The 14,974-nt window shown below is 44.6% G+C and overlaps 1 protein-coding gene across 1 annotated transcript in view; it reads left to right on the top strand.

The window, feature by feature from the left end:
• Positions 1-14,974, top strand: part of TMC7 (transmembrane channel like 7) — a 54,525-nt gene that overhangs the window by 25,737 nt on the left and 13,814 nt on the right. Inside the window, exons 6-11 of the mRNA XM_044233104.1 lie at positions 4,410-4,555; positions 6,506-6,653; positions 7,674-7,847; positions 10,358-10,515; positions 14,241-14,358; positions 14,689-14,786. Coding sequence (XP_044089039.1) covers positions 4,410-4,555; positions 6,506-6,653; positions 7,674-7,847; positions 10,358-10,515; positions 14,241-14,358; positions 14,689-14,786 — 842 coding nt within the window. The remainder of the gene's footprint in view (positions 1-4,409; positions 4,556-6,505; positions 6,654-7,673; positions 7,848-10,357; positions 10,516-14,240; positions 14,359-14,688; positions 14,787-14,974) is intronic.

Here is a 14,974-nt window from a genome sequence, read left to right as displayed (position 1 = left end):
CACTGGTTTGTCTTTGCTGAAAACAGTTGAGCTCATAATCAAATCAGAAAGATTATTTTCCAGGCCTACTGGATCGTTGCCCTATAATATTTCATTATTTGGAGGGACATATCAATGACAGCCTGATATCAACCTGGGGCAATAGAAACAGGTTTCCTGTAGTGGGGCAAGTTTTTATGGCCTGTGTCCCCAGCCTTCAGAAAAATTAGGTGGAGTCTTCTATTCCTACACTTTTCTCCTAACAACAACAACAAAAAAAATACTTCAATATTCAATATAAGAATATATGGTTATCATAAAAAATATTTATGAGGGGCGCCTGGGTGGCTCAGTGGGTTAAGCCTCTGCCTTCGGCTCGGGTCATGATCCCAGGGTCCTGGGATCGAGCCCCACATCAGGCTCGCTGCTCAGCAGGAAGCCTGCTTCCCGCCCCCCCCCACCTCTCTGCCTGCCTCTCTGCCTACTTATGATCTCTGTCTACAAATAAAATAAATAAAATCATTTAAAAAATTTATGAATTTAAGAATTTATTGAATGAAAGGTAAAAATACCTCTCCCCAGAGGCCATACTGGCTCATAGCCTTCTCGAACTTTCTCGTGTACTTACTTCTTATGGTGTTGCTTCATATTTTATAATATGGCTTTTTCATGGTCTTGCAAGTCCCCTGTTGCTTTCATGTTACCCCTTTATAAACAACACTATACTGAACATCTCTGTACTACGTATATACTATTTCTACTTTCTCGATATACTGTCTTCCCACTCTCCTAGAATTTTTCCACTGTCAAAGGAGATGTGTGGTGTGTTCAGTTATTTCCACCCTAAGGAGTCAGGAACTTTTCTGTTCTATATTTTCACATAGGGCACCTTTGGGTTTTTTTGGTTTGGTTTGGTTTTGGTAACAGCTTTATTGAGATAATTCACATAGCATACAGTTCTCTCATTTAAAGTGTACAATTCAATGTTCTTTTAGTGTATAGGTGCTGTCATCACCTGTCAATCTTAGAATAATTGCATTGCCTTAAAATAATTCCATTGCCTTTTCCATATCCCCTACTAGTCCTTCTAACCGGCCCTAAGCAACCATGAATCTACTTTCTGTCTACGAAATGCTTGTTCCGGACATTTCATCAACACTGAATCCTCTAGTACATGGTCTTTTATCTCAGGCTGCTTTCACTTAGCATGTTTTTAAGGTTCATCCATGTGTGACATCTTATCAATCTTTCATTCCTTGTTCTGGCCAAAAAGATTCCATTGTGCAGATATACTGCATTTTGTTTGTCCATTCATGATGGACATTTGGGTGGTTTACACCTTTTTGGCTATTATGAATAATGCTGCTTATTGGACGTTCATGGGTGAGGTTTTTGTTGGGGACAGATCTTTTTAATTCTTCAGGGTATATACCTAGGAGTGGAATCCTAGGTCAGATGGTGACCCCTTGTATAACTTTTTGAGGAATTGCCCAACTTCTCCCAAGTGGTGGCACCATTTTACATTCTCACCTGCAGTGTGTGAGGGTTCTGATGTCTCCAACATTCTTGTCAATACTTGGTATTTACTTGACTTTTTGATTATAGCCAGTATAGTTTGTATGAAGTGGAGCGTCTTTGTGATTTTGATTTGCATTTCCCTAATGAGTAATGGGGTTGAGCATCTATCTTTTCATGTGCTTATTGACCATTATGTACCTTCTTTTAAAGATTTTATTTTTTTATTGAGAGAAAGAGCCCTCATATAAGTGGGGGAGGGGCCTAGGGAGAGGAAGAGAGAGTCTCAAGCAGATTCTGTGCTAAGCGTGGAGCCCAACGTAGGGCTCGATCTCACCACCCTGAGATCGCGACCTGAGCAGGAATCAAGAGTCAGACACTTAAGCAACTGAGCCACCCAGGCACCCCCATGGTATATCTTCTTTGAATAAATGTCTATTTGGATCCTCTTTCCATTTTTTTTTTAAAGATTTTATTTATTTATTTGACAGAGAGAGCAGGAACACAAGCAGGGGGAGTGGAAGAGGGAGAAGCAGGCTTCCTGCTGAGCAGGGAGCCCGATGTGGGGCTCAATCCCAGAACCCTGGAATCATGACCTGAGCTGAAGGCAGATGCTTAATGACTGAGCCACCCAGGCGCCCCTTCTTCCCGTTTTTATTTTTATTTATTTATTTATTTTTAAAGATTTTATTTATTTATTTGACAGAGAGAGCGATCACAAGTAGGCAGAGACGCAGGCAGAGAGAGAGAAAGAGAGAGAGAGAGAAGGAAGCAGGCTCCCCAAAGAGCAGAGATCCCGACGTGGGTCTCGATCCCAGGACCCTGGGATCGTGACCTGATCCGAAGGCGGAGGCTTTAACCCACTGAGCCACCCAGGCGCCCCCCCTCTTCACATTTTTAAACTGGATTTATTTTTTATTTTTGAGTTTTTATTTTTTATTTTGAGTCTTTTTATTTTGAGTCAATATTTTATTTTGAGTCTTTTTATTTTTGAGTTTTAAGAGTTCTTTTTTTTTTTTTTAAAGATTCTATTTTTAATTTCTACATCCAGGTGGGGCTCAAACTTAAAACCTCAAGATCGAGAGTTGCATGTTCTACCAACTGAGCAAGCCAGGCACCCCAAGAGTTCTTTATATATTCTAGATACAAGTTCCTTATCAGATACATGATTTACAAGTATTTTCTTCTATTCTCTGGATTGTCTTTACAGATTTTTTATTGTGTCCTTGGAAGCACAAAAGTTTTTATTTTTTAAATTTATTTAACTTAATTAATTTATTTATTTGATAGAGATAGACACAGCGAGAGAGGGAACACAAGCAGGGGGAGATGGAGAGGGAGAAGCAAGCTTCCTGCTGAGCAGGAAGCCCGATGTCAGCTCGATCCCGGGACTCCAGGATCCATCTTTCTTTCTTTCTTTCTCTCTCATGTGCTATCCAGCTGTCTCAGCACCATTTCTTTTTTTTTTTTTAATTGTGTTATGTTAGTCACTATAAAATACATCATTAGTTTTTGATGTGGTGTTCCAAGATTCATGGTTTATGTACAACACCATCATTACCATTTCTTTCTTCTTTTTTTTTAATTAAAGATTTTATTTATTTATTTGACAGAGATCACAAGTAGGCAGAGAGGCAGGCAGAGAGAGAGGAAGGGAAGCAGGCTCCCTGCTGAGCCGAGAGCCCGATACAGGGCTCAATCCCAGGACACTGGGATTATGACATGAGCCAAAGATAGAGGCTTTAACCCACTGAGCCACCCAGGTGCCCCCTTTTTCAAGATTGTTTTGGCTATTCTAGGTCCCTTGCAGTTTCACATTAATTTTAGGATTAGCTAGTAAATTCCTACAAAGAAGACACCTGGGATTCTGATAGGTGTGTGTTGAATCTATAGATCAGTTTGGAGATTGCTGTGAATTTCCCGGTGCATGAACATGGTATGTTTTCCATTTACTTAGATCTTAATTTTTTAAAAGATTTTATTTCTTTGAGAGAGAGGGAGAGACAGGGAGAGGAGCAGGAGGAGGACAAGCAGACTCCATGCTGAACACAGAGCCAGATGCAGGGCTCAATCTCATGACCCTGAGATCATGACCTGAGCTGAAATTAAGAGTCTAACACTTAACTGACTGAGCCATCCAGGTGCCCCTTTAATTTTAAGATCTTTAATTTTTTTTTAAGATTTTATATATTTATTTGACAGAGGGACAGCAAGAAAGGGAACACAAGCAAGGGGAGTGGGAGAGGGAGAAGCAGGCTTCCAGCTGAGCAGGGAGCCCAGCACACGGCTTCATCCCAGGACCACGACCTGAGCCAAAGGCAGATGCTTAACAACTGAGCCACCCAGGCGCCCCTAGATTTTTAATATTTTATACAATGTTTTCTAGTCTTAAGCATGTAAGATTTACACGTCATTTGTTAAATCTATTCCTAAGTATGTTACCCTTTCTGCTGCTGTTGCAGCAGCAACAGAATTATTTTCTTAATTTCATTTTTGGATCATACACCTCTGTATTTTTTTTTAAAAACTTCATTTTTTATTTGACAGAGATATCACAAGTAGACAGAGAGGCAGGCAGAGAGAAAGGGAGAAGCAGGCTCCCTGCTGAGCAGAGAGTCTGATGTGGGGCTCTCTTCCAGGACTCTGAGATCATGAACTGAGCTGAAGGCAGAGGCTTAACCCACTGAGCCACCCAGGCACCCCACCTCTGTATTTTTAATGCTTGGAGTTTTATCAAAGCTTTGTTTCCCAGACACTAGCTGAGCAGTCCTTATGACTGTAGGATTGTTCCCGTGTCTGGGAATTCAGGGATGAACTATGACACTAAAACGTGGGTTCCTTGAGGCAGAGATGGTCTCCCAGTTCCCTGCAGTGAGCATAACCAGTGTGACCTTATGCCTTTGACTTTGTTTCAGGGTTTCTTGGAGGAGACCTGCCTCTTTTATGGACATTACACCATTGATGGAGTGAAATTTCACAACTTCACCTATGATCTTCCCCTGGCTTATTTATTAAGCACAATTGCCTACCTGGCCCTGAGCCTTCTTTGGATAGTAAAAAGGTAAAATTTATCAGGCCATTGTGTTCTTTTGGAATTACCGTTGATGGTTGAGTTTATTCGCGGTCTGGGAGCCATTGCCCAAGGGACGAGCAGAGTTCAGAGTCCCATTCCAGGGATATGGGAAAAAAAGTTTGTGAGTATGTTGTACGCCGAGGAGACTTAGAGGTAACAGAGGCAAGATTTGCTAGCTGGAACAGCACTCAAATCATCATTGCTCACGTTTGCCAGCACTGTAATGTAACCTTATCTCTGATCTAGTATGGTTGCTAATCAGGTCTTTTTTGGGTTGTAAGTGGCAGAAATCCAACTCTGACAAACTGGGTAAAAGGGAATTGAGAGAACCAAGGAAGGGAGGAAACTCCAAATTACAGGCACGATAAGGATATGGTTATGTCTTCCAAACAACCAAAAGAAAGGGTTCGCTCATCTCTGGTGATTCTCCTGGTGGTGGCTTTCTTTCTTCCTTTCTTTTTTTTTTTTTTTTTAAAGATTTTATTTATTTGAAAGAGAGAGAGAGAGAGAGATCACAAGTAGGCAGAGAGGAAGGCAGGGGGCGGGGAGGAGGCTCCCCGATGAGCAGAGAGCCCAACTCGGGGCTGTATCCCAGGACCCGGAGACCATGAGCCCATGACCACCAGAGCGGAAAGCAGAGGCTTAACCCACTGAGCCACCCAGGAGCCCCTGGTGGTGGCTTTCTTATGTGGACTCCGAAGGTCCCAGGTTCAGAAATCCTTTTTAAGAGGCTTTTTGGCTCTTCACTCAGATACCCAACTCTGACCGTTCAACTAAAGGCAGGGGGTCCAGATGGTATGAGTACGTCACATTTTCCACGGTAGACAGGTGCTTCAGTGGGAGATGCCGGTTCCCAAGAAATGAATAGCAAGGAATATTAATTAAAATTTTAAACTTTTAATTTAAATTTTAGTTAGTTAAATGAATTAAAATTACAAAGTGTGCAACAGTGTGGCATCTGACCTGAACAGGTGCTTGCTCTCTAAATATTGGGTTATTTTACGATTTAAGTAATCGATTCATTCATTCCTAGTGGTCGTATTACAGTCCAGACATTCCAGATATAAATGTGGCAAGACCACCCATTACCTGCCCTCAAGGAGTTTAAAATGTAGTCAAGTTAACGGGCTACAAGCAGTAAATCCATAATACTTGCCGATTAGGGTCATTGCCATGAAGAAAAGTAGACTAAGTAGACTAAGCTGAAGTGGGGTCAGACCTTTGGAGGGCATGGGGAGGAATCTTTGGAAGGGATGTTTGAGCTTAAACCTGAATGATGAGAAAGAAGCAGCCATGGGAAGAGGCAGGGGAAGAACTGTCTGAGGAGTTCTTAGAGGGGTCCTGTAAGTATAAAGGCCCTGTGGCCAGAGAATTTTGTGAGGTTTTTTTTTGGTTTGTTTTTGTTTTTGTTTTTAAGAGTTATTTATTTATTTATTTGACAGACAGAGGTTTCAAGTAGGCAGAGAGGCAGGTAGAGAGAGAGGAGGAAGCAGGCTCCCTGCTGAGCAGAGAGCCCGATGCAGGGCTCGATCCCAGGACCCTGGGATCATGACCTGAGCCGAAGGCAGAGGCTTTAACCCACTGAGCCACCCAGGCGCCCCGTTTGTGAGTTTTTAGAAAGGAAAAAAAGCCATGGTAGTTGCAGCAGCATGGCCGTATGGGAGGAAGGATGGCATAGTGCAGGATCTCTAGGCTGTGGTCAAGAGTTTGGATTTTATTCCAACTATGAGAGAAGCCCTTGGATAGATGAGATTCTTTTTCACAACGAGCTACCTGGTTAGCTGCCCCATATACGTGGCATGGTCCAAAACTTGTCCCTGTGAAAATGAGTGGAAAACACAGCCATGCGTAACTTTTTTATGTTGTCAGCAAAGCGAATCCACAGGTCCGTGTTTCACTGTTGTTCTTCTAAGAAGGGTCATCGTGTTTTGGGGTCAGGTCGGTGGAAGGATTCAAAATCAACCTGATCCGGAGTGAGGAGCACTTCCAAAGTTACTGCAACAAGATCTTTGCCGGCTGGGACTTCTGCATCACCAACCGCAGCATGGCGGACCTGAAGCACAGTAGCCTGCGGTATGAGCTCCGAGTGAGTGCTGCTGGGTTTTCTCTCAGCCGGTTCCTTGCCAGTGAAGTCATGCCTGGGAAAGCTATGGGGGTTGCACCTGGCAGAGAACCTGGGTGAGGGCCAAGCTCTCTTTAGTGCTTAGCAAGCTGCCCTTGTGTCATCTTCCAGAACTTTCCATGGAGAACCACCTCCTGGATTTGATCACCTTCACTGATGCATGGAGCTGGTGGACTGGGGACGGGAGGGGAGCCGGGCACATGAGGGTGGGTGGAAGGGGATGGTGTTTGCCCTCCTTCCCTACCACCTTCTAGTGTTATTTTTCCACCTGATGAGAACCTGTCATGCATCCCTTACACCAGGAGAAACAGAACTAGACAAGGTGGAGTGGGGAGAATATGAAAAATACAAGAGAATTTCCAGATTCTTAAGGGGAGAAAGAGAAGCAAACAGTATCTTGAACAAACCCACCAAAAAATAGGAGGAGGGGATGATCATAACAAAAGCTTAATAAAGTGAGAGGGAAGGGATCAAATCAAATGTGTGATTTGTTCAAAGGAATGACACATACTAGAGTTAAGTAGTGCCAGGAATAGGTTTTGCTTATGTGTTCACAGTTACTGTGAAGTGTAAGTGCAATCTTTTTATTTATTTATTTATTTTAAGATTTTATTTATTGGAAAGAGAGCATGAGTGGGGGCGGAGGCAGAGGGAGAGGGAGAGGCAGGCTCCCTGCTGAGCAGGAAGCCCTACATGAGGCTAGATCTCAGGATCCTGAGATCCTGACCTGAGTCGAAGATAGATGCTCAACTGAGCCACCCAGGTGCCTTTAACTGCTTATCATAGATAGGAGATTCTACCTTGACTTAGGCCTTAGTAAACATGAAAGCTGGTTGGGCTTGGTCTGGGAAGATACCTGGGCAGACGTGAACATTTAAAGAAGGTCTTAAAGGGGGATGGATGGACCATGATGATGAATTCCAGGTTCTACCCCTGAATATCCCTTCCCCTCATGCTCACAGATGAGTTTTCTTTGGCCCTCAGGCAGATCTCGAGGAAGAAAGAATTCGGCAAAAGATAGCAGAAAGGACATCAGAAGAGACCATACGGATTTACTCTCTGAGACTGTTTTTGAACTGTATTGTTCTGGCCGTTTTAGCCGCATGCTTTTACGCAATCTATAGAGCGACAATATTCTCACAAGAGCACATGAAAAAAGTGAGTACTCTGTGAAAGTCAGTTTAACTGTTACCCTGGTTGGACATTAGGTGTGTCAAGTGTCATTTCTGTTTTATATGTAGGGATCTAAGTTAGACTGTTCAGACAGAGAACTAAAAATCAGAGGTAACCAATTTCTACTTTTTTTTTTTTTGAAGATTTTATTTATTTATTTGAGAGAGAGAGAGATAGCGAGAGAGAGAGCATGAGCAGGGGGGAGGGGGAGAAGCAGGCTCCTTGCTGAGCAGGGCGCCCGAGGAAGGGCTTGATTCCACACCCTAGGATCACAACCTGAGCCGAAGGCACACCCTTTAACCCACTGAGCCATCCAGTAGCCCCCAATTTCCACTTTTTTTTTTTTTTTAAGATTTTATTTATTTATTTGACAGAGAGAGAGATCACAAGTACGCAGAGAGATGGGCAGAGAGAGAGGGGTAAGCAGGCTTCCTCAGAGCAGAGAGCCTGAGGTGGGGCTCAATCCCAGGACCCTGAGGTCATGACCTGAGCCGAAGGCAGAGGCTTAACCCACTGAGCCACCCAGGCGCCCCCCAATTTCTACTTTTAATAAAAATATAAGACCATCCAACAAGAGTGTTTGGAATTCCTCCTAGAATCCACAATATTCAAATTCAGGTTTGCCTACCTACATTTACTCCTCAACTCCACTACTGATTAGCTGTGGCCCCAGTTTACCTAAAAGAGCAGTGGTTTTAAAAATCCACATTGGTGGGGCGCCTGGGTGGCTCAGTGGGTTGGAGCCTCTGCCTTCGGCTCAGGTCAGAATCCCACTGTCCTGGGATCAAGCCCCACATCGGGCTGTCTGCTCCGCAGAAAGCCTGCTTCCTCCTCTCTCTCTCTCTGCCTGCCTCTCTGCCTACTTGTGATCTCCGTCTGTCAAATAAATAAGTAAAATATTAAAAAAAAAATCCATGTTAGTCTGGTGGCTTTGATTAATGAAATCAATCATTGGAGGAGGGACCCAGGTTCCTTCCATCTTGTGGCTCTGCCATCCTTAGGGTATGCCCTCTTCTGTGTGGTACGAGATAGTTAAGCATGTCCACATTCTAGCCAATGGGAAGGATGGGAAGGTATACCCTTTTCTTCAAGGGCAAGACCTTTTAAGTGCTTGCACTCAAAATGTCTACTAACATCCCTTTGGCCAGAATTTAGTCAGATAGCTGTAACTCATTCTAAGAGAGGCCAGGAAATAATAGCTTTTTCCCCAGATAGCTGTGTATGTGGCCAAATAGTCTAGTACTCTGAAAGGAGAGAATGGCTAGTCCAAATCAATAACTACTATGGCCTTGAAAATACTTTAGATTACCCATTAATATAGACTGTATGAATTTTTTTTAATACTTGACCTTAATTCATTCAATAGAGCTAATTTTTCTTTCTCTGATACTAGAGCATGATTCCTCTATTCGAACATCCAAAAAGGGAAATGACTTGTGTTTATTTTTATTTTTATTTAATTTTTAATTTTTTAAAAAAATATTTTATTTATTTATTTGACAGACAGAGATCACAAGTAGGCAGAGAGGCAGGCAGAGAGAGAGGAGGAAGCAGGCTCCCTGCCCGATGTGAGGTTCGATCCCAGGACCCTGGGATCATGACCTGAGCTGAAGGCAGAGGCCTTAACCCACTGAGCCACCCAGGCGCCCCTTAATTTTTAATTTTTAATTTTAATTTTTATTTTTATTTTTAAAGATTTTATTTTTTTATTTGACAGAGAGAAATTACAAGCAGATGGAGAGGCAGGCAGAGAGAGAGAGAGGGAAGCAGGCTCCCCGCTGAGCAGAGAGCCTGATACGGGACTCGATCCCAGGACCCTGAGATCATGACCTGAGCCGAAGGCAGCGGCCCAACCCACTGAGCCACCCAGGCGCCCCAATTTTTAATTTTTAATTTTAATTTTAATTTTTTATTTTTTAAAAGATTTTATTTATTTATTTGACAGAGAGAGAGAGATCACAAGTAGGCAGAGAGATAGGGGGAAGCAGGTTCCCCAATGAGCAGGGAGCCTGATGCGGGCCTCCATCCCAGGACCCTGAGATCATGACCTGAGCCGAACGCAGAGGCTCAACCTGAGCCACTCAGGCGCCCCCCCCCCTTTTTTTTAACAGAGAGAGAGAGAGAGAGAGAGGGACAAAGGAAGAAGGAGAGGGAGACTCCCAAGCAGCTTCATGCTCCGTGCGTAGCCAGACATGGGGCTTGATCTCATGACCTTGAGATCATTCCTTGAGCCAAAATCAAGAGTCAGACACTTAAGCCCCTGAGTGACCCAAGGACCCCAGAAAATGGCTCATGTTTAGGGACCATGCTGAATGACATATATGTTTTGTTTGTTTTTAAATATATATATAGCAGAGTTCTTTTTTTCTCTTCTGGTTCTATTGACATAGTTGACATATAACATAAGATGTATAGCATAATGACTTGATGTCCGTGTAGTTAGTTCTTTCAAGGTCATTTCGTATGTGATGCAACTTCCCTTGTTATCTTCATAGGAAATTGACAAGATGGTTTTTGGAGAGAACCTTTTGATATTGTACCTGCCTTCTATTGTGATCACGCTGGCCAATTTTATCACCCCAATGATCTTTGCCAAGATCATCCACTATGAGGATTATTCTCCAGGCTTTGAGATCCGGCTGACAATCCTTAGGTAATGCCTAGACATGCCAAGCAGGTCACCACTTGCCCATGGCAGACCTTGTTAATCACTTGCGGCCCCTTTTCCTGCTGACCCAAGAACGCTCGACAACCTTCAGACAGCCCACATGAATGAATCAGAGTTTGCCCATGCAGTGAAATCTCTTTGACTTAAGCATGTACTCAGCGGTATTATATTTTTGGTTCACGTATTAGCACATCGACAGCTGAGGGCATAAGGTGGGGCCCTGGGATTGCTCAGAAGATGTTAGGAATGACAGTATACCAGCAGGGAAATGAGGAAATGAGACAGCAAAGGGAAGGCAGCTGATAAAACGTATCTTATTGGGGCTGTTGGCAGCCGGGGCTTGGCCCTACCGGGAAACTGGGTGTTTGGGTGGGATATAGATTAGTGGGTTCCTACCCACCAAGGTGTCTGTCCTGTACTTCATAAGGGTGGCCGGCTCCCGGAGGCATCAACTCCCCATGCTCCCACCTCGCTAGCCCCCGTGCATGGGCCTTGGGAGGAGAGGGGAGGAGACTTACAAGTGCTTAGACCAGGAACCTGCGGCATCTGCTGGCTTAGTAAGGGCCGAGAAAGTGTTGCCAGGTCACTGACTGGGTGTACGGTAGCTGACTGCTTACAATTTGTTGGACTGTCTCTTCTCATTCTAAATAAACACTTAGTTTCTTAAAGAGAAAAAAAGAGGGGCACCTGGTTGGCTCAGTTGTTAAGTGTCTGCCTTTAGCTCAGGTCATGATCCCGGTGTCCTGGGATCGAGCCCCGTGTTGGGCTCCCTGCTCAGCAGGAAGCCTGCTTCTCCCTCTCCCATTCCCCCTGCTTGTGTTCCTTCTGTGTCTCTCTCTCTCTCTCTCTCTCTCTCTCTGTGTGTGTGTGTGTGTGTGTGTGAAATAAATAAATAAATAAAATCTTTCAAAAAGAAAAGAAAAAAAGAAAGGACAGCTGTAAAGCAGGGTCTAGGGGAGCTAACACAAGTAAGTTTAGAGGACCAGCTGGGGACTGTGTGAAATAGAGCGTTTCATGCCTCAGATGGCATTTGTATTTTTTAAAAAACTTTATTTTGGAAAATTCCAAACAGAAGCGGAAGGTATAATCACTTAGTTTTGATCATTACCAACCATTTGCGGATCTTGTTTCATCTGTCCCCGCCCCCAACTTTAGCTAGATTATTTTAAGCAAATCTTTTTTCACCTTTATCCCCCCTTAACAGACCATCATCGCACCTCCTAAAATTAAGTCAGTTCCCAATGAAGTTGCAAATGACTTTCCAGGATTAGTTGGTTCAAAGCAGGATCCAGACAAAGGCCACATGCAACGTTTGGTTGTTATGTCTCTTAAGCTCCCTTTACTCTTTTAAGAACCCCTACCCCGGGACGCCTGGGTGGCTCAGTTGGTTAAGCAGCTGCCTTTGGCTCAGGTCATGATCCCAGCGTCCTGGGATTGAGTCCCACATCGGGCTCCTTGCTTGGCAGGGAGCCTGCTTCTCCCTCTCCCTCTGCCTCTGTCTGCCTGTGCTTGCTCTCTCTCCTTCTCTCTGACAAATAAATAAATAAAATCTTTAAAAAAAAAAAAAAAAAAGAACCCCTACCCCTTTCATTAGGCCATGGATTTGTGGAAGAAATGAACATTTGTCCTGTAGCATGTCCCCTCATGTAGATTTAATTCATTGTTTCTTTGTGTTCTGCATTCTGTTGCCCACAGTTGCTATAAACTATAGTGTAGATTCTGACTTTTTATTCGATTCCATCTTTAGTTATGGGCCCCTCCTGAGTGGTGCTGGGTCCTTGAATTCCAGCAGGAGGGATAGGCTGTCAGGTGGCATGCTACGTAATGAGAAGAGTGAGCAGATGTGTGGCTTTGCTTTTCCCCCCACTTTTTCATATTTCATTTTTTTTTAATAGCCAAACAATAGAAAAGCATCTTTCAAAAAAGTTAGCTCACTCTGCCCTCCTGTCTCGAATCCTGCTTCCCAAGAGAGCCCTCATCTGTGGGGTTCCTGGTGTTTACTCGCACATTTTGTGTTCTTTGAGAAACAAGATCATATATAAGTGATACTCCGTAACATGCTTTTTCCCCTTCTCAGTATATCAGACGTCACTCAAAGCTCATACTTAAAAGATTCCATTAGTTCCCTTCAGCAATGGCTCATGTTCTGTAGTGTGGCTATAACATCATGGGTTCAGGAATTCCCGGCTTTCTCATTGTTTTTTCCCTTGCCGTTTAAAAAAAATTGTAGCAAGGGGCGCCCGGGTGGCTCAGTGGGTTAAGCCGCTGCCTTCGGCTCGGGTCATGATCTCAGGGTCCTGGGATCGAGTCCCACATCGGGCTCTCTGCTCAGCAAGGAACCTGCTTCTCCTCTCTCTCTCTCTCTCTCTCTCTCTCTGCCTGCCTCTCTGTCTACTTGTGATCTCTCTAAGTCAAATAAATCTTTTTAAAAAATTGTAGCAAAATACATACATAACATAGAATTTACCATTTTAGACATTTTTTATTTACTTATTTTTCATCTTTTTATTATTTTTTTGCTTTTTAGATTTTGTTTATTTATTTGACAGATCACAAGTAGGCAGAGAAGTAGACAAAGAGGCAGGCAGAAAGAGAGGAGGAAGCAGGCCTTGCACTGAGCAGAGAGCTGGATGTGGGGCTCAATCCCAGGACCCTGGGATCATGACCTGAGAAGGCAGAGGCTTTAACCCACTGAGCCACCCAGGTGCCCCTTGTTTATTTATTTGACAGACAGAGATCACAAGTACTCAGAGAGGCAGGCCGGGGTTGGGCAAGGGGGAAGCTGGCTCCCTGTTGAGAGAGCTGGCTCCCACAGAGAGCCCAACCCCAGGAGAGAGCTGGATGCGGGGCTCGACCCCAGGACCCAGGACCCCAAGACCACAACCTGAGCCAAAGGCAGAGGCCTAAACCACTGAACCACCAGGCGCCCCTTCATTTTAGACATTTTTAAAAAAAGATTTTGTTTTTATGTAATCTCCTCACCCAGTGTGCTACTAGAACTCACAACCTTGAGACCACATGCTCCCCTGAATGTGCCACCCAGGTGCCCCCATTGTAGACATTAAAAAAAATATATTTAGGGTGCCTGAGTGTCTGCCTTCCACTCAGCTCATGATCCCAGTCCTGGGATCCAGCCCTGCGTCAGGCTCCTTGCTCAACAAGGATCCTGCTTCTCCCTCTCCCTCAGCCTGCTGCTCCCCCTGCTTGTGCTCTATTGCTCCCTCTCTCCTCCTCTCTCTCAAATAAATAAAATCTTTTAAAAAAATAAATAAATAAAATTCAAATTAATTAATTAATTTATTTATTTATTAATAGTGCATGCACAAGCAGGGGGGCGGGCAGAGGGAGAAAGAGAGAATCTCAAGCAGACTCCATGCTGAGCACGGAGCGTGATATGGGACTTGATCCCAGGACCCTGAGATCATGGCCTGAGCTGAAATCCACAGTCAGACACTTGACTGACTAAACCACCCAGGTGCCCCTAGACATTTGTAAGTGTACAGTCCTGTGGCATTAAGTACATTCCCCATGCGGTGCCACCAGCGCTGCTGTCCATTTCTAGAAGGTTCTCAGAATCCCAAACAGAAACTCTCTGATTATTTGAGGGTTTGGTTTGAAGGTTTTCTGCTTTCTAGCCTTAGTTCCAGGTAGCCAGCCTGCCCTGAGGCCTCTTCCCATCTCCTCCCCTCCCTCTCCCCCCCCCCCCGCAGGTGTGTCTTTATGCGGCTGGCTACCATCTGTGTGCTGGTGTTCACCCTGGGCTCCAAGATTACATCCTGTGATAACTACTCCTGTGAGCTGTGTGGCTACAACCAGAAACTCTACCCCGTGAGCCTGCAGGGATGGGGGCGTCCTGCAGGGGGCGGTAATTGGCAGGGGGGAGGTGTATGACAGGCTCAAAGTCAAGAGAACAGCCCTCAAAGCTATGGATTTGAATCCCAGCTGATCTGCTTTCCTGCTGTGTAGCCAAGTCTCACACTGCAGGCCCTTCCATAGCTTGAACGCCAGAGTGTGTGCTGCATCTCCGAGGAGCATCAGCGGATGGCCTCCAGAGGCAGCAGAATCGGAGGGTGGACGGGGCTATTGGAAGGAGTGTGAGAAACTGGCTTTCTCTGCCCCACGTTGGGCCTCATTTTCTCTTGATCTCTTTGGTTTCAGTGCTGGGAGACCCAGGTTGGGCAGGAAATGTACAAGCTGATGATCTTTGACCTCATCATCATCTTGGCTGTGACGCTTTTTGTGGATTTTCCCAGAAAGTAAGTGTGAGGGGCACCCCTCTGATTTCCGCCTACCCCTCCCAGTCCCTTCCATATCCCCAGTGGAGGCTCCCATCACGGCGGCTCTTGAGCTCACAGAAATCACTGACAACCACCCAAAGACTTACAGTGGCCTCTAGGCCATTGACCCCATAGTCCATTAGGTGCCCCCTTGAAAGGCAGCAGAA

The sequence above is a fragment of the Neovison vison genome, chromosome 14, assembly GCF_020171115.1.
Source record: "Neovison vison isolate M4711 chromosome 14, ASM_NN_V1, whole genome shotgun sequence".
In the NCBI taxonomy this organism is placed as follows: Eukaryota; Metazoa; Chordata; class Mammalia; order Carnivora; family Mustelidae; genus Neogale; species Neogale vison.
Note: the sequence above shows the minus strand (reverse complement) of the source record. Positions and strands in the feature narration are given on the sequence as shown.